Source organism: Vigna unguiculata, chromosome 10, assembly GCF_037176805.1.
Source record: "Vigna unguiculata cultivar grain cowpea cultivar isolate G323 ecotype 2 chromosome 10, ASM3717680v1, whole genome shotgun sequence".
Taxonomy (NCBI): Eukaryota; Viridiplantae; Streptophyta; class Magnoliopsida; order Fabales; family Fabaceae; genus Vigna; species Vigna unguiculata.
In genome coordinates this window covers 49,370,391-49,393,334 of record NC_140801.1, presented here as the reverse complement: position 1 = coordinate 49,393,334, position 22,944 = coordinate 49,370,391, and the positions used below count along the sequence as shown (strand labels likewise).

The window sequence follows — 22,944 nt, the reverse complement described above, 5'->3', positions numbered from 1 at the left end:
GAATTGACCCTGAATGAAATTCAGCCAAATTTGACAAAATCGTTCTCAAAAAGAATTTGGCCGAATGTTACCAAAGTTGGAATTGCCCGAAATTTGGTTGAATTCCACTAAGTTAGACATATATGAAATTTGGCCAAATTTGGTCGAGTTGACACTGACCAAATTATGGTCAAATTGGGCAAAGTCAACCTTGGCCAAATTCAACCTAATCGGCCTAGCTCAAAATTTTGAACAAATTTGACCTAGTCGACATAGAGAGAAATTTATAAAAATTCGACTAAGACAACCTCGTCTCAAATTCTGCCAAATTTGGTCGAGTTGACCTCGGCCGAAATTTTGTAAAATTTGGTCGAGTCAACAGCAACCGAAATTTGGCCGAGTCAACCCCAACTAAAATTTGACCCGAACAACACTGTCCAAAATTGTCCAAAATTTGGAAAAACTTAGTTGAGTCAACCCCAATCAAAATTTAGTCGATTCGACCTCAACCAAAATTCAATCGAGTCGAATCTGGCTGAAATTAGGTCGAATTCGACTGAGTCCTCCCCATCCAAAATTGGCTAAATGCGACAGAGTTGGCCCTAGCCAAAATTTGGCGAAATTCAATCAAGTCAAATTCATCAAAATTTTGACGAAATTCGACCAAGTTAACCCTGATCAAATTCAATCAAGTCGTTTCCAACCTAAATTTGACCAAATTGGACTGAGTTTATGCCGACAGAAATTTGACTGAATTTCACCAAATTAACATGATTGAAATTTGATTAACTTTAAATATTTTAAGTTTACTAATATATTTTAAAATTTAATTTCAAATTTTAATGTAATAAAATAAATAGTTAAAATAAAAGTTAATCTCATAATATAAATTAAATTATTTTATCCAGAAAAAATTAAAATATTTCAGTTACTACGTCTAAACAAATTATTTAAAAAAAACTTTAATTTTTTAAAATTATTAAAATGCTTGTTTCAAACACAAATAATCTATTTCCTTTAAATTTATATCTAGAAAACTTTTGACCCGTAATTTTGACTGTCACTATGAAAATATTGATCCGTATAAAAAAAATACAATGCACCTGACCATCGTAAAGTTCCGGAAAAGAGAGGCATAATTTAACTCATATTAAGTTTATGAAATAACAGTCATCATTCATATTATGAGCATGAAATATGACAGCAACGAGGACCTTCTTGTTTCATAATCTTTTTTCATCATTCTACAGAAAATAATCTTACAGCAGTAAGATAAAAACACCTGCGTTATATATTTTATCAAATAATAACATTATTTAATTAAAACCAAAAAAATTATAAAAAATTGTACCTTTTTAGATAAAGGACTGCATCATATTTATCTGAGGTGAACACCAGAAGTTCTTACAATCTTTCAGCATCGGTTTTTGTATTATTGCAGACACACGCATACAGATACTACTTCAAAGGCTCATCCATCATAGTCAAAAAGAATTTCTTCGAAAACCCTGTTACAAGGGCCTTCAATTATTATTTTTGGTTTTATATATTTATGCATAGATTACATATTATAATGTAATATAATACAAGGTTAAATTATATTTTTAGTCCCCATTTTAGTAGCAAAATGTGAATTTGATCCCTCAATTAATTTTTATCTCAATCTAGTCCCTATTTTGGAAAATTTGATCCAATCAAGTCCTTTCCGTTAGTGGTGGAGTAACGGTGTTAAATGGGGTGCCACGTGTCAGCTTCTTAATTTTTTGAATTTATTTTATTTTTTTTTATTTTTTTTATTTTTTTATTTTTTTTTATTTTTTATTAATTTTTTTAAAGTTTTTTAAAAAATTAAAATTTTGCCACGTGTCAAGCGGACATTGTGCCACGTGGCAGTGACAGTGCCACGTGTTACTATTTGGGAGTTGTCATTTTCTCATTCTCAATTTGGTCCCTGTATTTTATTTTTTGTCTCAATTTAGTCCCAATTTTTGTAAAAATTGTGCAATTTTGTCCCTCTCCAAATTGAAACCAAATTTAATTTCTATATAAATATGAACAAATATTTCTATCAAAATTGATATTTCAAGTAAATATTTTTAACAAGATTAAGTTTATTTTAATTTATATTTTACGTTAAACTTTATTTAAAATTGTTTTAAAGTTGTTAATAGAAAATAATGTTAATAAAAAAATTCATAAATTATATTGATATTTTATTACATTATACTTTAATATTGTTTTTTATTTGAATTTATATTTTAAATAATTGCATATTTTTAAAATGTGTAAAATTCAATAATTTCTATACAAATATTTTAGTTAGTATAAAAATAACAATTATATAATTTAAGAAAAATTAACTAGTTTATGTAACAATAAAAAACAAATAAATTTAAAATTTGAAAACAATTTTAAGTAAAATTTAATGTGAAACAAATTTAAAGAAACTTGGTTTTATTGAAAATATATAATAAAAAAATTAATTTGAATAAAAAAATCAAATTTAATAAAAATATTTGTATAACATTTTATAATTTTTGTTTCAATTTGGAGGAGGACGAAATTGCATCATTTTTACAAAAATTGGGACTAAATTGAGACAAAAGATAAAATACAGGGACCAAATTGACACCTCCCAAATAGTGACACGTGGCACTGTCACTGCCACGTGACACGATGTCAGCTTGACACGTGATAAAATTTTAATTTTTTAAAAATTTTTAAAAAAATTAATAAAAAATAAAAAAAAATTCAAAAAAAAAATCAAAAAAAAAAAATTCAAAAAATCCAGAAGCTGACACGTGGCACTCCATTTAACACCGTTACTCCACCACTAACGGAAAGAACTTGATTGGGTCAAATTTCTCAAAATAGAGACCAAATTAAGATAAAAATTAATTAAGGGACCAAATTCAAATTTTGCTACGAAAATAGGGATTAAAAGTATAATTTAACATATAACATAATATAATAATTGCAATGGTAAAACCTTTACTTTTGTGTCTGGTCAAACAATGCCAGGTAAGCTTGGGATGGGTGGAAAAGTCCTCTAGACTTAGACAAGGGAGAGAGGTCTTGTGTGGAGATAGAAGAGAAACACATGGATGGAAACAATACAAATACAACACAACACAACACAACCTCGTTCAGCTTGTAATCTCTGCTTGTGTCATAGGATCTTGTTGCTCAGGGAAGTTTAGTTGCCTTTGCTGAAACCGGGTTGCTCAATTTTCATGGCTCCTTCAGGTATTTGTTGACTTTGACTCTTCCCTTGTTGCTTGTTCAAGAAATCAGAACATATATGTCAATGGGGTCACCCCACTTTTTTAGCTTTCTTGACCTTTCGTTTACCTCAAGTTTTTGGCACAAGATAGATACTTTGTTCACTTGCAGGTACTTAGTGTGAGTCCTTGCTATTTTGAGATTGGTGTAGTTGGCTAACCAAAATGGGTAGTTAGGAAGAGGATACAAAAGGGGGTGGGGGAGCTAGCTTTTTTGAGAGATGAATTTGTCTTTTTCTTTTGGCTAGGGAACTGAGAAAATGTTAATGGAGAAAGATAACTTGGAATGGCAGTATTTGGCATCGCACGAGTACATGGAAGAGAAGAGGTGTCAATAAGTCAAGTCAACTTACCCCTCTTGGATTCTTCAAATTTTATAATGGCATATGCATTTTTCTTTTTCTTTGAATATTGCAAATTGGAAAACATCAATTTCTATTTATGAATGTAGTCAAAGCAATTTAGCTTCTTGATTCATCTGAATTTTCTCTTCTTTTCTTCCTCACAACAAGTTGGGCAAGATGCCAGGTCCAGAATCTGATGTTTGTGGTGAAGAAATGTGACTTATATTATATCAGTTCAAGAGGTTGTTGATATTTGATCCAAGTTTGGTGTGATTTCTTCATTCATAATATACCATCACAAACCAACTAGATACATTACCTAGTCTCTGAAAGATATAGCATCCCTCATGATTATTTGATTGTTTACTTGTTATAAGTTCAGTATTAGTTCAATGTATAAAATATTTGGTAAATGTATCTGATAAGCTCTTCTTTTATAATATATTGATATCAAATTTAGGCCTTTGGAATTGAATTGGAAGGAGTATGGAAGCGTATCCATCAGAAGTTATGGGAAATTTCTGCTACCCTTCCAACAATAGTGACTGTGTTCTTGTTTCATGGGAAGGAAAAGGGTTTTATTTCCTTGCCTAAAAGTTGTTTTGCACGATGATGGTTGTAGATTTTCTATCTTCTGGTTCTACTGGAACTGCCATTTCTCAAACTGTAGAGACCATTGCTGAGTTCATAGTTACTGCTAAAGATGTTCTTGTGAAAAAGGATAGTTTTAATGAACTTGGTGCTTACATGGAAAGAATTAAGCCTATCTTGGAAGAGTTGAAGAAAGGAAAAGTCAGTGATTCTGAGTCATTCAACAAGGCCATTGAGACCATGAACAAAGAAATCAAAGATGCAAAGCTACTAGCTCTAGAGTGCAGCAAGAAGAGCAAGGTTTATCTACTAATGAACTGCAGGTCCATTGCTAAGAAGATAGAGGATCACACAAAACAGCTGAGTTGGGCACTTAGTCTTCTTCCTTTAGCCACAACAGGTCTTTCTTCAGGAATAGTTGAAGATATTGAAAAGCTATGTGACAGCATGCAGAAATCTGGATTTAAAGCAGCTCTAGATGAAGAAGCGATTTTAGAGAAAATTGACTCAGGGATTAGGGAAAACAATGTTGATCGTTCCCATGCAAACAAAATGCTACTTCTCATAGCTGAAGCTGTTGGGATTAGGAATGAGAGGTCAACAATAAAGTTGGAACTTGAAGAGTTTAAGAGTGAAATTGAAAAGGCCAGGGATAGGAAGGAGTTAGCTGAAGCTATGCAAATGGATCAAATCATTGCTTTGTTGGAAAGGGCTGATGCAGCTTCATCACCTAGGGAAAAGGAACTCAGATACTTTGCAAAACGCCAATCTTTGGGTAGTCAAATATTGGAGCCTTTGCAGTCATTTTATTGCCCCATCACCCAAGATGTTATGGTGGATCCTGTTGAAATTTCATCTGGGCAGACATTTGAGAGAAGTGCCATAGAAAAGTGGTTTGCAGAAGGAAATAAATTGTGCCCTTTGACCTTGATTCCCCTGGACACATCAGTTTTGAGACCTAACAAAATGTTGAAAAAATCCATACAAGAGTGGAAGGACAGAAATACAATGATTACAATTGCTACATTGAAAGAAAAAATTCTGTCTGGAAATGATGAGGAAGTGCTGCATGATCTGCAAATTGTTCAGAATTTGTGTGAAGAAAAAGAACAACACAGGGAATGGGTTATTCTGGAGGGTTACATCCTAACTCTCATTCAATCTCTATCAAGAAACCGTGATATAAGAAGACATTCTCTTTCCATTCTTGGCATGCTGGCAAAGGATAGTGAAGAAGCTAAGGTACATTAGTTGGTACTCCCTGCTTCTTCATTTTTAAACAAGCTGCATGGCAAATTTGCTACTTTCGGTATTTGGCTTTCAAAAGATATATATTGATCGATGACAGCAATTGTTTTAAATAAAATAAGCTTATTCTAGACATTTTGGTTAAAAGTGATTCTAGCTTCTCAACAACATGGACCTATAGCTCTGACTTTCCTTGTAAGCTAAATTCTAGAAATTGGTGAGTTACAAGTCTTACATTAGGTAAAAATGAACAAGACGAGTAATATATAAGGAGAAAGACTTATAAATTCATTTCTTTGACAAGTTTGTTTGACTCATTGTTTAGAATCCTTCTTATCCACTACCATAATAATGAGCTTGTGAATTGAAAAAATCATTTTCAACACAATGGTATCTAGAATTTTGACCATGTTGTACTTCCTGGTCCTCTATCTTCTATTAGCTAGCTTTCATCCTTTTACTCTTCTCAACATAATCAATCTTGTGCTTAAAAGATTGATTGTTTATACTTCCTTTATAAATGCCGCTTTACATCATATTGAAATAAACACGACTTCAAAATGGACATTCAGCCATGTTATTGAATTTTCTTTCTGCAGGTAAAAATTTCAACCGCAGATGGTGCAATTGAATCAATTGTTCGGTCTCTTGGACGTAATACAGTGGAAAGGAAGTTAGCAGTAGCGTTGCTGTTTGAATTGTCCAAATATGATTTGGCACTAGAACACATTGGAAAAGTTCAAGGTTGCATACTACTATTGGTGACTATGTCTAGTGGAGATGACAATCAAGCTGCTAGAGATGCGACGGAGCTATTGGAGAATCTGTCATACTCTGATCAGAATGTTATTCAGATGGCAAAAGTAAATTATTTCAAGCATTTATTGCAGCGTCTCTCCACAGGTTTATTCTTTAACCTACAATGGAGTTAGTGTATCAATATTTCATTGCAAATGATTTTTGCCTTCACCTTTTTCTTTTAAAAGATGTGCATATAGTATAAAAGATTGGAATGACTACCTTTTTTATCTGGAACAACTAATAGAGTAAGAAAATGTGTGATGTTTTGTTATTAAGTTTCTAAGAACTGAATAAATTTCAGTTAAGGGCACTGTAATTAATCTGAATGTTGCCATAATCTGTTTCTTGCTCTGTCTGTACAGGACCAGAAGATGTTAAGATGATTATGGCCAAACATTTAGCAGAAATGGACTTAACTGAACATAACAGAGAGGCCTTGTTTGATGGTGGTGTACTGGCTCCTCTTCTTCTCATGTTCTCACACAATGATCTTCAGGTGAAAACAGTTGCTATCAAAGCTCTTAAGAATTTATCCAATTCAAAGAAAAATGGACAGGAAATGATAAGACAGGGAGCAGCACGGCCACTACTTAACCTTCTTTTCAACCAAAGCATATACACTGCAAGTTTGTGGGAAGATCTAGCAACCATAATCGTGCAACTTGCTGCATCAACTATCTCTCAGGACTCTCAAACACCTGTTTTATTACTAGATTCTGATGATGATGTTTTCAATCTCTTCAATTTAGTTAATGTCTCAGAGCCTGTTGTGCAACAGAACATTATCCAAACCTTTTATGCCTTGTGTCAAACGCCCTCGGCTTCGTGTATCAGAACCAAACTGAAAGAGGTATGAATCTTACTGAAGCCGAGTGCACTTACAGCATCTAGAAATGTTTTTTTGTTTAATCACTACACCAGTGTTCTAAATAGGTATCAATTGAATTGTTTTTCATCCGACTTTTCTTCCCATGCTTATGTTATCATTCCTTTGGGATTGTTTGGTTTCAAATGAAGATGTGTTAGGACTAATATTGGAGATCTTACATCAATAATATATTAGCAGATGTAAGATGTAGATCTCATCTTACACGTTAGTTTTAAGAGACTGAGGTAGGTCTAAAATACACATTTTTTATAAGAATGTTATACAAATATTTAATCCCATGCATAAGATGTCCTGTTTGCATAAATACTTCTGCTATGTCATTCCTTCACTTGTTTCTTATCCAAATGTTGAGACTATTTTCCAATTTTTGTTGCATTTACCATAACAGAATTACTCTGCTTATTTATGAACAGTTACCAGCTGTTCCAAAATTGGTTGAACTGTGCGAGAATGAAAACCAAAACCTACGAGCAAGTGCTGTAAAGTTGTTTTCTTGCTTGGTGGAGAATTGTGATGAAGCCATCATACAGGAGAGCGTGAACCAGAGATGCATCAATACACTACTCCGGATCATAAAATCTTCATCTGATGATGAGGAAATACTTTCTGCCATGGGAATTATATGCTATCTTCCAGAAACTGACCTGATAACTCAATGGCTTCTGGATGCTGGAGCACTGGAAATCATTAAAAGTAGTGTCCAAGTTGGGAAAGACAGGGATCATCAGAGGAGAACTTTAGTTGAGAACGCCATTGGTGCCCTTTGTCGTTTTACTGTTCCAACAAACTTGGAATGGCAAAAAAGTGCAGCTGAAACAGGAATCATAACTGTTTTGGTGCAACTGCTTGAAAATGAAACCACATTAACAAAACAACGTGTGGCACAGTGTCTTGCTCAATTTTCTAGAAGCTCATTTGTGCTAAGCAGGCCAATACCAAAGCGCAAAGGACTATGGTGCTTCTCAGCTCGTGCTGATATTGGCTGCATGGTTCATGGTGGAATATGCTCAGTCAAATCATCATTTTGTCTCTTGGAGGCCAATGCAGTGGGACCACTCACAAGAACTCTTGAAGAATCTGATCCTGGAGTTTGTGAGGCTTCTTTGGATGCTCTTTTAACATTGATAGAAGGTGAAAGACTGCAACATGGTAGTAAAGTGCTTGCAGATGCAAATGCCATACCATTGATAATCAAATATCTTGGTTCACACTCCCCTGGCTTGCTAGAGAAATCTCTCAATGCTTTGGAAAGGATTTTTCGGCTGGTCGAATTCAAACAGAAGTATGGAGCCTCAGCTCAAATGCCTCTGGTTGATTTGACTCAGAGGGGTAATGGTAGTGTTAGATCCATGTCAGCTAAAATATTGGCACAGTTGAACGTACTTCATGATCAATCTTCATACTTCTAAAGAATAATGTTGATTAACCATGTGAAATAGCCTTATCTTGATATATCTGTGCCTGACCTCAACTACATGCTTGGACAGGAAATGCAACCTTTGCTTTTTTAACAGACATAACTGGTTTCCTCAGTGCAATACCATGATGTTTCACCTACCATGAGAACCCCACATGGTGTTCTTCATCATTCTTGTAGCCATTTTTCCAAGAAGCTTTGCAAGTGTAAACTTGGCTTGTTCTCATGAAGTGTTCTTTAGCCCTTGAACCAATGTGACATAGGTTCAGTTTGGACTGTTATTGTGTCATGGAAGCAGCACCATATTGAACATGCAGGGATTTATTTGAGGCCTATATTAAACGTCTCAAATAATATAGATTGTACATTTGAAGATTGATTGTTGTTATAGCTTGGTGTAAAAGGAATACAAAAAAAAACTTTCGGGAATAATTGCATTCTTTCTTTACTAATGAACTCTTTCTGATTCTTCTTTCTGATTCTTTGATTGTTGTTGAATTAACTATTACTGTACAAAATATTTGCATTTATGCAACCAAGAATATGTCATCAGCACAGGAGCCGAGAAGTAGCATCAGAGGTTATTTTGTTAGCCTCTCGTTCTAATTTACCTAACTTAATAAACAAGTTTAATTTTCATTGATTAGATTAAGTTTTATGTGGTTGATGATGTGACTTTTATGGTGACTACAATAGTGTTATTCCGTTATCATATCTTATTCTAAGTCATAAACTTCAACTTAAAAAAGTGGCATTTGTTCTTAAGATTCATTTTAATAATTTGTAGTCTACAGAGTATAACTGATTTTTCCTTTTGGATGTTAGAATGAAATTTGTGCTATAATATCACTGCAGCAGGTAAGTTGTGTGATGTTATATTTTGATATAATTACTTTTAAAAGTATTGATATTGAAGGAATTATTTTTGAAAATTTGAAGTTTAAAAAAATATATTGAAATTAAATGTTTTAAAAATTAATATAAAATTTTATTTCACTAAAGTCTTAAACCACATTTTTTAAAGCATAAATATAGATATATTTTATAGACCTTTTCACTTAGTAGAAGTTCGCATCAAAGGAGGTATATTAAATTGAGATTTCAAAATATTTTAATTTTTACATTCTTTTTGTAGTATTTAGTAAGACTTTTAAACTTGAAAAAAACTTATGATATTCAATTAAAACTACCAAGAATTTTTTTAGAGAGTAACAAAATAAGGTGGTATTTAATTGAAATTTAAAAAGACTAAAAATAAATAATTTGACTTTCCAAATCATACAAATTTATTATTTTTTAATTTAATTTTTATGAATTTTGTTAGACTTTTTAGTTTTATGGATATAAATATCATTTTCATGAAAAAAAATATGATATTTTTCCACTCTTCTCATTCTGAATAGTAGAGTAGTATAATGTTCTTTTTTAATGTTAGTTTTTTTCCATTAGCTTGGGTGACTTTTCTTCTACCGTCAATTTTCAGGACTATGCTAAAAGTTAAGAAAACAACAAAATAAAAGAGAAAGGGAAAAAAATGAATATTTGACTAGGGAGAATACCATTACATTCTTTTAAACCCTAATTGACTGTTATGGCTAAATCCCATTACCCATAAAAAAACTGATCATTCCCAAAATCAATTTTGACCCTTGCTTTTGTAAACCAACGAAAGTGTCTTTAGAAGTGACATTATCTTCAAGTGTACAACATTTGAAGGACTCAAACCAATAAAAAAAATTTGTGATGTTATGAGGCAAGTGAAGCAAATCCATGGTTACACTCTAAGAAATGGCATTGACCAAACCAAAATCCTCATTGAGAAGTTACTTGAAATTCCAAACCTTCACTATGCACACATGGTGTTGCATCATTCCCCAAAGCCAACCCTTTTTCTCTACAATAAGCTCATTCAAGCCTTCTCCTCCCATCCCCAACACCAGCACCAATGCTTCTCCCTTTACTACCAAATGCGCCTTCATGGCTTCGCACCAAACCAACACACTTTCAACTTCCTCTTCTCTGCATGCACTTCCCTCCCTTCCCATTCCCTTGGCCAAATGCTCCATACCCATTTCATCAAATCAGGCTTTGAACCTGATCTCTTTGCAGCCACTTCTTTGCTTGATGTGTATTCCAAAATGGGCATGCTGGGACTGGCCCGCCAATTGTTTGATGAAATGCCTGTGAGAGGGGTGCCCACATGGAATGCTATGATGTATGGGTATGCCAAATTTGGTGATATGGAGGGAGCATTGGAGTTGTTTGGATTGATGCCTATAAGGAATTTGGTGTCATGGACCACCATGATATCTGGTTACTCGCGAAACAAACGGTTTGGTGAGGCTTTGGGGATGTTCCTGAAGATGGAGAAGGAGAAAGGCATAGTGCCCAATGAAGTAACCTTGGCAAGCATTTTGCCAGCTTGTTCAAATCTTGGAGCATTGGAGATTGGACAGAGGGTTGAAGCATACGCAAGGAAGAATGGGTTCTTTAAGAATTTATATGTGAGCAATGCTGTATTGGAGATGTATGCAAAATGTGGTAAGATTGATGTTGCTTGGCGGGTGTTCAATGAGATTGGCAGGTTCAGAAACTTGTGCTCTTGGAATTCAATGATCATGGGTTTGGCTGTCCATGGACAATGTTGCAAGGCCTTTGAGCTTTATGATCAAATGCTGGTAAGCAGTTTGGTCGGTTTTCTTCTTTATTTCCTTCACAGATATCATTAATAGTAAACCATTTTAAGGCACCGTGTGTTTGGAACTGTGTCTGTGCCTTACCTTAACATGCAATGACGTGAAAGATGCAACTGGTAATGTTGCACTTACTGTAAAAGCCAGTATAAATTTGTTTTTCTAATGCAAAAAAAAAAAAAAAAAAAAAAAAAATTTGTTTCAATTCAAAATAAACTGTGGACTCGGAATCATTTTTTAACGCGGAACCAAACATTTGAACATTTACTTAAATTCAATCAATTCGTATTTCAATGTAATACTGAAATTATTTTATGTGAATCCACGTACGCACACAGTTCCAAACACTCATGCAGTGGTTTTCAGCCTTGAGAAGTTGTAAATGATGCTAATTATGTGTGTCTGTGTCACTGATGATGCCAGGGGGAAGGAACTTCACCTGATGATGTGACATTTGTGGGGCTCCTCTTGGCATGCACTCATGGAGGCATGGTTGAAAAAGGCAGACATATCTTCAAGTCAATGACCACAGCCTTCCACATTATTCCCAAACTAGAGCACTATGGATGCATGGTTGATCTCCTAGGCCGTGCCGGGCAATTGAGAGAAGCCTATGAGGTAATACAAAGCATGCCCATGAAACCAGACTCAGTGATATGGGGGGCTTTGTTGGGAGCTTGTAGCTTCCATGGTAATGTTGAACTGGCTGAGGTTGCAGCTGAGTCTCTATTTGTACTTGAGCCTTGGAATCCTGGGAACTATGTTATTCTTTCCAACATATATGCATCAACTGGCCAATGGGATGGAGTTGCAAAACTCAGGAAAGTGATGAAGGGAAGCCAAATTACAAAGTCAGCAGGACATAGTTTCATTGAAGAGGGAGGTCAACTGCATAAGTTCATTGTGGAAGATAGATCACATCCTAAAAGCAACGAAATTCTTGCCTTGCTTGATGGAGTTTATGAAATGATAAAGCTTAATAGAAGTGCATTTGAATATCATTTGGATCTTGATTTGAGCAACTAATCATAAAGAGTTCGATTCATAGTGGATATCGCAAAGGTGCAACCCTGAAATTTTCTTCCATTCACATTTCGGCCAACCAAACGTCTTTACATGTAAGCAAATTTTAATACTAACAAGCAAATGGGTAAAAAAAAGTGTAGACTGTAAATTATTTTTTAAATTATAATAATTGATTATTTTAGTATTCTGAAAAACAGATTTCAATCATTGAAATTAGCACCCATATATCATTTTAGTTCCTAATGTTAACGATCCATCAATTTAATCCCCGACTTGTAATGTTACCAATAGTTGTGACCATCATTAGGTATATGCTAACGTACAAAAATATGCATTTTTCTGAAAGCATCACTTGCAGGAATTGTGCTAAAAAGGCTAAAACTTTTTAGTGTATTACTTGTAGTGTGGAACACCAAAACATAGATAGAACTTTCTTTTTTATTTTTTTCTTTTGACTCAGCATTTAGATTTTTCTCAAAGGAAAAAAGTAAAAGAGCAATTGAAGAAAATGTTTATACAATATATTTACTGCAATGATCATAAATGGTGACAAATTTCTTGCCAGAAACTAATGAAGCTGTAATTTCCCTAAAGTCAGAAAAATAAAAGTATCAAAGAATTTGGATTAACACTTCATTTATCATCCAATCTTCATCTGGTCTTATTGCTTTCTATAGTGGTCATGTACCCAAGACTTCATGCCTTTTTCTCTTTTGTCAGCCTCCTTTGACTCCTCGCCACTAACTTCAGAATCTCGTCAATAAGAATAACAGGTGCTGATATCAAAAGGACCATAAACCACTCATTAAAACTAAGAGGAATAACTCCAAACACTTCTGCAAGGAATGGGATGTAGAGTATGAGGCAATGTAGTCCTAATGATATTGACATGGCTACCAAAAGCCAAGGGTTCCTCCAAGGTGGTAGTTTCCTCAAGCTATTATCTTCTGAGAGGGCATTCAAAGAGTTAAACATCTCAATTGCCACCAAGACTGAGAGAGAGAGAGTCATGGCCTTTACTTTGCCAACTGAGAAATAGTCACAAGGATTTGAAAAGGTGATCAAGCGACCCCCTCCAACATTAAATGGAGTAACAGTGAAATTAGACCATGAGGGACACTCCCCCCAATTTCGAAGTTGGGAGAATTCTATAATTGTGTGACCATCACTCACAAGATTGATTCCAAGAAAAGATGCTTGAGTGTACCACAAAACAAAAATGCCAACTGTTGCTAGTCCCACATAGGAACCAATTACCTGAAATGAGCATTAGTTTGGTTACAGTGTGACAAACGCATAGTTTAAATTAAATTAAAATTTGTTATGCATGAACATATTTTAGATGTAATTCTTTAGATGAATTTGGTATTATTCTTTAAATAGAATTAAAGTTTTACCTCAATAATATGTATTGTAAACGTTTGTATTGAAGGTCAAAAACTTAAATTCTGATCTAAGATCAACACGCAAAAGTATTTAAGGAATCGCATCTAAGCGTTGGCAAAATGAGAATAGACTTTAGCATTAATATGCAAAGTTGTTTGTTAAATTGAAGAGACTTGAGCAAAATTTACCAGATAACGGAAAAGAACCCAAGAACTTATTAATGCATCATCACTTCTGCGAGGTGGCTTCTGCATGATATCAACATCAGCAGGGTTAAAACCAAGAGCTGTTGCAGGTGGACCATCAGTAACCAAATTCACCCATAGAAGTTGCACTGGTATCATGCATTCTGGGATTCCCAATGCAGCTGTCAAGAATATGGATATTACTTCCCCAACATTGGATGATATCATGTACCTGAAGAAGATTGAACAAATATGAATAACTACTGTAGATAAATCAAATTTAAGATGATATACATAGAGAAATGGCATACCTTATAAATGACTTCATGTTGTTATAAATAGAGCGACCCTCAGCTACAGCTGAAACTATGGTACTAAAATTGTCATCTGCAAGCACCATATCTGATGCTTCTTTTGCAACCTGCAGGGTTTAGTAGGCAAGGTAATCAGGATGCTAAAAGTCCAAGAAGACACATCTCAGATCTCAACTTGTTTGTATCAATATACGGTTCACACTTCATGCTGATGTTTTTAAAGAATAGAATTTGGTAAGACCTTAGATACTGTGTTTTTGTCCAATTAGAACTAGAATTTCACCTCCATAATCTATGTTCACATTTAATACAAATAACTACAGAATTGTATCCAAGTTTTATCCATATCAATATAGATTTCAACTAATTATGACAATACTCACACAAATTCAATGTCACACCAGAAAAAATAAAGAAAGAAACGGAGGGCTATCAGATGACATTGACATAAAATAAAGTTGCACTCCACTAAAGCAAAAGTTATATTACCTCTGTCCCAGTTATGCCCATGGCAATTCCTATGTCGGCTAGCTTAAGTGCAGGTGCATCATTCACACCATCTCCTGTCATTGCAACGATCTCCCCCATTTCCTTCAGCAGTCTAACAATTTCTTGCTTGTGTCTAGGTTCAGCTCGGGAGAAAACCTTGCCTCCAGGACTCAACAATATTTTAACTTGTTCTGAATGAGGAAGAGTGATGAATTCCTTACCGGTCAAACTTTGCCCTTTGAGATCCTCATCTTCAGAGAACAATTTGATTTCTCTACAAATAGCCTCTGCTGTTGACTTATTATCTCCAGTTATTACCATAACTCTAATGCCAGCTTCCTTACAATCTTCAATTGCATTGTGAACTTCCTCACGAGGAGGATCCTGAATGATCAAGACAATTATTGTGAACTAAATGGATGTCCTCAAAAAGTTGCATTACAAAAGAGTGATGATTGATTCATAGCTAAGTGTATGACACAAACTTACTCTTAAGCCAACAATGCCAACAAAAACTAGATCACTTTCAATGGATGAATAGTTAGTTGGATCAAGCAACTTCTTGTGAGCAGGATGAGTGTCAGCATAATAGTCTGAAAATTCTCCTAATTCATCTTTGTATGAAAAACCCAAGCAACGTAATCCCTTCGAACTCATCTCCTGAAGTCTTTGAAGAAGGAGTTCCCTACATTGATTATCTATTGGAACCAGAGATCCATCAGCAAGTTGCACGTGTGAACTGCGCTCCAGTAAACTCTCAACAGCACCCTGTGATTCAACAACTTAAGAACTCAAAAAGCAGCAGTAGATGAAACCAGACATTAAAAGAAAAGGTCACAGTTTGTGAATAGAGAATAGCAAAACAACCATCAATTTACACAAGGAGACAATTTACCATTAGCTTAGATAAAGATAATCTTTCTACTTATTGAAACATACCCCACAAGTTAAGAATTGGTGAGACAAAATCAAAAAGGCTTAATGTCAGTGAAAACTGAAAATGTGGATTCGAGAATTGAAAATATAAGAAAGAAACGTAAAGATAGCATACTAGCATCACGCAAAGAAAGTAATAATCATTAAAAAATGTATTACACAAGAGACAAGAAAGATCCTGTCAAAATTTGAATCATAAGAATTCAAAAATCAGGCTCAGCATCACACCCTTTTGCCCCTTTTTGCCCAACTTGGAAATATAGTAAAATCAAGTTAACCTTGCCATTTCTACCTGTATTAGTAAATTTCACTATTCATTTCTACTTACTTTAGTACATTTCCCTGAATGCGAAGTAGAAAACATGCTAAAATCCTGAAAGGTCATATTTTAATATCATTTAAATATGCAGCATAGTGTCATTTTTGTTTTCAAATGATAATAAAAGGTTTGTCCAGTTATAAATACGTATTTTCAGAATGCAACTTCCTGTGCATAGTGATAAGCTTCAGGTCAAACAACTGTTGATCATTTCTTTTTTGATAAAAGCCAAAGTGGTGATAAAGCATCAGATGAAGCCACCTTGACAAGAAGCCGATTTTGACCATTTGGTTCACGAACAATAACACTCATTGACTTCCGAATGCGATCAAACTCCAACGTAGCTACCCTTTTGGATCTTTTATTCCACCACTCACAACATCCTGCACAACAAAAATTAAAGAATACTTTGTCACACTCCTGCCACTACAGCACTTCGACAATTTATTCACCTTTCATAAAGTTGAGTCCATTTGCTAACCTAACTTCACCACAGTGTTCACATCCATCAAGTTGTTTGCAGCAAGTTGTGCATTATCACGAGTTTTGCTCCTTGACTTCAAATCTGCAACTCCCATCTTTTCAACCAACACTTTGAGAGCAGCTTCAGTAGGCAAACCTGTGGCTCTAAAAAGACGACCATCGAAGTAAATCCCAGCATCATTACAAACAGCACATATTTCAGCCATGACTTGCAAATTAGCATCCATGTTGTAGCATCCCCAATCAACAATTCCCCCATCTTTGGGATCATAAGTTGTGCCTTCAACACTAATGAGTCGAGAAGCAGTGGTTTTCCCTCCCAAAGTAAAGAACTGTGTCACAGCCATCTGATTTGTTGTCAAAGTGCCTGTTTTGTCTGAACATATCACTGTAGTACATCCCAAAGTTTCCACACTTGGAAGCTTTCTCACAATTGCATTCTTTTGAGCCATTTTCCGTGTACCCAGTGCTAAACAAGTTGTGATAACTGCAGGAAGGCCTTCAGGGATTGCAGCAACTGCAAGAGCAACAGCAATTTTGAAATAGTAGGTACACTTTTGGAATGAAAATCTTACGTTTGAGGGCCATCCATCCACAACATCCCATGAAATGAAATTCTTGTAGTTGATAGCCCAAACAATGAGACAAACTAGACCAATTGCAGTGGTGAGCCTGTTACCAAACTCATCCAGCTTCTTCTTCAAAGGGGTGTCACTTTCCTCTTGAGAAGCCTCGTGTATCTGCTTCTGTATCTTTCCAATTTCAGTTTCCATTCCTGTGGTGATAACGATACATACACAACCTCCATTGACAACAGTGGTGCCTGCAAATACCATGTTTTCTTTAGCCTGCAACTCACAGTCTTCCAAGAAAACAGGACTTGTCCCCTTGAGAACTGGCATTGCTTCTCCAGTTAAAGAACTTTGTTCAACCCTCAATGTTGAGGTTTTCAAAGCCGCAACTCTCATATCAGCGGGAACCTTGTCTCCAACATGCAACTCCACAATATCACCAGGAAGAAGTTCTCTAGCAGGCAAATCAGGCACAAAATAGCCATCCCTTAACACTTTCCCAGACTCGCATTGCAACTCTTTGAGGGCTTCAAGAGCCTTCTCAGCATTGTTCTCTTGCCAAACTCCAACAATGGCATTAAGGACCAAAATCAAAATGATCACAAGTGGCTCCACATATGCATCAAATCCAAACTTCCCAGAGTCAGTTCCGTGAAAATAAGCCAAGAGAAATGATACGAACGCTGCAGCCAGAAGTATCTTCACCAGCATGTCATCAAATTGTTCCAAGACCAGTTCCCACAAGGGCTTCCCTTTCTCCTTTGCTAACTCATTCCAACCATACTTCTCGCGCCGCTTCTGAACCTCATGAGTACTCAGACCTTTGTCCAGCTTCACTCCATACTCTTTCAAACACTGTTCAACAGACCATGACCATGCAGGGAATGGTTTTTCCTCCATTGGAACCTTCATGAGCTTGTCCAAATTCACCTCTGAAAATATACATTAAAAATGTAACAAAACGAAACCGTATCCTACATCATGTTAAAATATTCACACACAATAAAGTACAACCTAAATAGATGGTAAACACTGCAACACAATCTCGACCATGTCAATTTGGAAGGAAAAAAATGAAAGAAAAAGCACTTCCTGTTTTTCAGGAAGTAAAATGACAAAGTTCTTGCAGAAGACACATTATGAGGGCATTATGGTACACGAAAAACATTATGAGAGCATCAAATCAAGACAAATTGCATACCTTATCTCTCTCACACACAGAGCATAAAGTGCATGGTGAAGCAAGATGTTTGGTTAAGTAACATAGATAAAAAAAGCAAATTTTGTACCATTAGAAGAAGCAGACAACGTTGAATTGTCTTAGCTTGGAAACCAAGCAAAGCTAAGGCCTGGAATTTTCCAAAGATGCTGGGTGATGAAAACAGAAGTTGTGAAGACTGAGGACTAGCAACTGGTCAATTAGTCTTGTCTTTGAACACACCTTTAGATAAATTGTCTTGTGTTGTGATGCAGTGGGGTTAGGAAACTCCCATCTCTGAAAGAGAATTTTAGAATCTGATGCCTCAAAAATTCTTCTTCTTTCCAATATAATTTATAACCAGTGCTCAAGTCCAGTCAGTTACTTTAGAATTTTCTAAAGGGGTGTGTGAGTTGGAATGAACTGCACACCCCCACTTTCTGCTTTTGACTTTGATTAACAGTATTTATTAATTGTAAATAAAAACAGCATTTATTAACCGCAACGTTCCACATTTTGAAATTTCTTTCTCTCTGTGTTTGATTCCATACAATAATAAGAACACTCTGCTTTAAAAAACATTATTTGCTATTATAATTATACTTGGATGCATATTTTCTGTAACACTCATACCAGCGAACAGCTCTGTTGCTTACTGATTCGTCAAAGATATCATAAATGAGAATATTGATTGAAAATGAAGACAATATTAATAGTTAAAGATCAGAGAACATAACTATCATTAAAAAATTGAAAAGAACAATAATGTCTAAGGTGAGAGAAGGTTGGTGAACAAACGCGGTGTCTGCAGGTAGTGGGAAACCCAACAACAACCACACAACACCATTACCTTTCTCAAATGTATACGTTGTTTTTACCCTGTTTTATTTTGAGATTCACTCTTCAAATTTATAATATTTGCTGGTTCAGCTTGTAGATGAGAACATTATAATAAAGGGGGAAATATTCACTGAAATCATTAGGGAGATTTTTTTAACAGAAATTAACTAAGTCTTGATTTATTATAAAAATAACAAATGTTAAAATAATTAGAAAGTTATTTACAAGAAGTGTGAAATGTGTACTCAGTGTAAGGGTACAAATACAAAATTAAAAAACAGAGTTAGGATTAAACCTATATACATATAACTTTTTATATAAATTTTCTTACCAAAATTTCTTGAGCAGTACTTAGGTAGAATATGAGACTCTCAAGAACTACGATGTTGTCGTCTAGTAAAAAAACTCCAAGGAAATAAAGAGATTCAATTGCAAAACATTCTTTGACTCAAGTCGTCATGGATGAATAATCTTCGTATGATGTTATATTTATAGATTTTCTATACTAAATATAAACATGTATATCTATATATTAAATAAATTTTGTTACTTAAAAATAATCGGATATTACATCTTAAAGATATTATATCATAATATATTAAAAAATATAATAAAAACTAATTATAAGTTTTATATTATATTATGATATATTGAAAATATAATAAAATCTAATAATAAGTTATATATATATAAAAGATATTATTCGTAAATATTTTAGAAACATTTGTATTCAGAATTACTATTCTAAAATTTAACTGTATTGAACTATTAATCTAAATCAATGTAAAATTTTAGGTTTGTAACGTTGAAAACCTTAATCATAGTAAGTTTAAGATAGCTTGAAACGTGAAAAAAGATGAAAAGCTCTTTTAGATGCAATTATATTATTTGTTATACTTTAAAGACACGAGTGCTAGGGTGTTAGGCTAAGTGTTAATGTCATAATGATAACAAGTTGGAACTGTAATTATAATCAGTAACAGCTTTATACGACATAGGTTTTGATAGAATAATGTATGCAAATACCAAACAAAACAACCGTTCATTTGCATGTTATCATTCTCATTCAAAATTTGTACCACACATTGTACCTAAAACAAACTGAACCAACATAATAATAATATAATAATAATAATAATAGTCTCTTCTTTTTCTTTACTTTCTCTTCTTTTTAACATTCTTTTTTTAGTTTTTTCCACTAAGTGTGATTTGGTCATACCAAACCTATTTGTAACATATAAGACTTTGTGAGTGTGGAAGCTTCCATGTAATTTCCTCTTTCTTTTTCAATTTCCATGATGTCTTTCGTGTTTCGTGCTTTGCATTTTACAAACATCACCAAACTACACTTGTCTCTGTCAACTTCTATTCTTGACGTTTGAAACTAAAATAAGTTTCATTGACTTTTATCACCACAAGAAAAATGCATATATGAGCTCCAATGTCTTCTTCCAATAAAACCAATACTTTGTTTATTTCAGAAGGTAGAAAAAGATGAATTTAAGGAGAAAAATAGGATTGTGTTTTTAGTCTCTATGAAATTAAAATTTGTCTTTATTTTAAATTTAAATATATTTTATTCTTCAAACTTAAAAAGTAAATCAATATAATTATTTTAATCTAATTTATTATTTTTTTATTAACATATTAAAAATATTTTAGATTAATATTTAAGTTGTTTACATGTTTTTGATATATTTTATTTCAAATATTATTGTGAAATATTGTTTAATACGTCTAAAAAAATTAATATCGTTTGCCTAAAAATAACTAAATTCATTTGGATAAAATTTCGTATTGCAGAGATTAAAGTAAATTTAAGGTTATTTGTATCAAAATAATGGAAAGTGTAAAAAATAAAATAAGAAGTTTAAAATATTTGATTGGTATATTAATATATTTAAACACTAAATTATAAAATAAAATTTTAAAAATAACTTAATATAAAATATATTAAAATAAATTATCAAATTTTAAATAAAATAACTTTATTTTATTTATTGTTTTAATATTTTAATATTAATTATTTAATTATTTTAACCAATTATACGATGATTTTGAATTTCACGACTTTCTTTGTATAGAGTTTTACATTCGCACGCGTTAAGTTTCCTAGAAAAAACACACCGTAAAATAAGTTATTGTGATAAAGTAGGTTTTTGTGAAAAAGAAAAAAAAAACAAATTAAATAGAAGAGTAAAGTGTTGGTTGTGACTACAATGATAATGATAAATTAAATAGATTTATTAGCATTAAATTGGACAAATTTTATTCTTATGGTATATGTGAATATATGATGGTTAAAATAAGAGAAAAGAAAATATCAATAAGAATATATATATATATATATATATATATATATATATATATCAGTTAATCGGTTGAAGAGAAAAATATGAAAAAATAAATAAAAAGTTGATTTCCTAAAATAAAAAAATTAATTTTTTTTATTCACTGTTTACTTTTTGTCTCTCCTTTATTTCCTTTCACCCTACCAAACAACGATTAGTCTTTAATCAATATTCTAAATTTCAAAATTGTTTGACTAAGTATTGAAAAGCCCAAGATTTATATTATATATACACCAATGATTTATAGTTGCGGATAAATACGTGGATGCATAGCAATTGATGAATCATTGAAGAATATGTGTCTCAACTAATCATAGAATAATATATTTTGCAATAATCTTTTATTCTTAAATAATCTTGTTAGAAGTCGAATAGTTCAGTTATGATTTGGTTATAAGATAATTACTTGTATTTATATTTATATTATGAGATAATTAATGTAATTTACAATATTTTTCTCTTAATAATTGCCTTAGTGATATTATTATGAAACCAAAAGCTATAAATAATAATTCTTTCTAACTAAAAATATAAGTAAACAACTTCACCAAACAATTAATGTACAATACAAAACAATAGCTAAAAATAAGTAAAATATTTGTCCTTGTTTAAAAATAATTCAAATGTATCTTAGCAACTCAAAATTATTGTCTCGTATCATAATATTTAAGTTATAATTGTTAAATATCAAGTTGATAGGTGAAAAATATTTTTTTTTAATCGTAAATCAAACTTAACGGTCAGAAATTAATATCCACTATAAAAAAAAAACTATTTATCATTAATTCGGATATAAATCTAAATTTTCGTACTACTTACGTACAAGCTCTAAATATGTTTTTACATAACTTTATCTGAGGCAGATCAAATAAAAACCATCATAACTAATAAATTTCTCCTTGTGAGTATATATAAAGATCTCCCTCGAGTTAGTACTAGTTTACTTTTATAATAAATTATCATATGCAAATTTAATATTTATTTTTAATACAAATATATTTAAAAGTTATTACTACTCTCGTCAAGGTATATGCTTTGTCCTCTTCTTATTTACTTTAAGTTGAATTTTTATTCTTTAAAACATACTACTTAATTTTAATTTGATTCGATATTTCGTCTCAAAATTATTGTTTTTCATCATAATATATAAGTTATCTTTTATCTTTTTTTCATAAATTTGATTTTGTAAAATACTTATCTCTTTTATTTAATTTTTTTTATTTTTATAATAAATTTCAATAGTTTTAAAGAACTAAAAATAAATAAAAATAATCTCATATCACAATATAAATAATTTACCATAAATATACAATATAATCTATATATTAAAAATATTTATTAATTGTAATTTATAATTATAATGTAATTTATATATCTGAAAAAAGAAGGTGAATAGTAAAGGAAATGAGTGTGGGTGGAGGAAAAAGAAGGTGAAGAATAAGAAAGACGGTGCGTTGGTGAAAGCAGAAGTTGAAGAGTAAGGGAAAGGGTGCACTTATAGAAGAAGGTGAAATATGGAGAAAAAGATGAGGACAAATAAGTCATTTCACAACTCAATAGGGGTTGTAATTGAGACTGTTCAATGGGTTAAACGAATTTTAC

The 22,944-nt window shown here is 32.9% G+C and overlaps 3 protein-coding genes across 6 annotated transcripts; 2 read left to right on the top strand and 1 right to left on the bottom strand.

The window, feature by feature from the left end:
- The first annotated feature begins 2,994 nt into the window (after window positions 1-2,994).
- On the top strand, window positions 2,995-9,032 carry LOC114166715 (U-box domain-containing protein 44-like). 2 transcript variants are annotated; one of them, XM_028051494.2, is made up of 6 exons: window positions 2,995-3,225; window positions 3,509-3,588; window positions 4,065-5,437; window positions 6,043-6,346; window positions 6,607-7,094; window positions 7,547-9,032. In XM_028051494.2, the coding sequence occupies exons 3-6, from the start codon at window positions 4,214-4,216 to the stop codon at window positions 8,540-8,542; spliced, it is 3,012 nt and encodes a 1,003-aa protein (XP_027907295.1). In that variant the 5' UTR covers window positions 2,995-3,225; window positions 3,509-3,588; window positions 4,065-4,213; the 3' UTR covers window positions 8,543-9,032. The 2 variants fall into 2 exon arrangements, with proteins under 2 accessions (XP_027907295.1, XP_027907294.1); XM_028051493.2 differs by lacking the exon at window positions 3,509-3,588.
- Window positions 9,033-10,124: 1,092 nt separating this feature from the next.
- LOC114166588 (Pentatricopeptide repeat (PPR) superfamily protein) lies at window positions 10,125-14,388 on the top strand. Its single transcript, XM_085668057.1, has 3 exons — window positions 10,125-11,228; window positions 11,667-12,361; window positions 14,268-14,388. Exons 1-2 carry the CDS (start codon window positions 10,299-10,301, stop codon window positions 12,267-12,269), a joined length of 1,533 nt encoding a protein of 510 aa, XP_085524183.1. The 5' UTR covers window positions 10,125-10,298; the 3' UTR covers window positions 12,270-12,361; window positions 14,268-14,388.
- Window positions 12,769-18,508, bottom strand: ECA2 (ER-type Ca2+-ATPase 2). Of its 3 annotated transcripts, none has more exons than XM_028051333.2 (8): window positions 18,243-18,508; window positions 16,380-17,885; window positions 16,160-16,281; window positions 15,133-15,411; window positions 14,644-15,027; window positions 14,152-14,261; window positions 13,844-14,072; window positions 12,769-13,526 (listed from the first exon to the last, which is right to left on the bottom strand). In XM_028051333.2, exons 2-8 carry the CDS (start codon window positions 17,863-17,865, stop codon window positions 12,966-12,968), a joined length of 3,171 nt encoding a protein of 1,056 aa, XP_027907134.1. In that variant the 5' UTR covers window positions 17,866-17,885; window positions 18,243-18,508; the 3' UTR covers window positions 12,769-12,965. The 3 variants fall into 3 exon arrangements, with proteins under 3 accessions (XP_027907134.1, XP_027907135.1, XP_027907136.1); XM_028051334.2 differs by having other exon boundaries at window positions 18,155-18,504; XM_028051335.2 differs by lacking the exon at window positions 18,243-18,508 and adding an exon at window positions 17,968-18,120.
- Window positions 18,509-22,944: the final 4,436 nt, after the last annotated feature.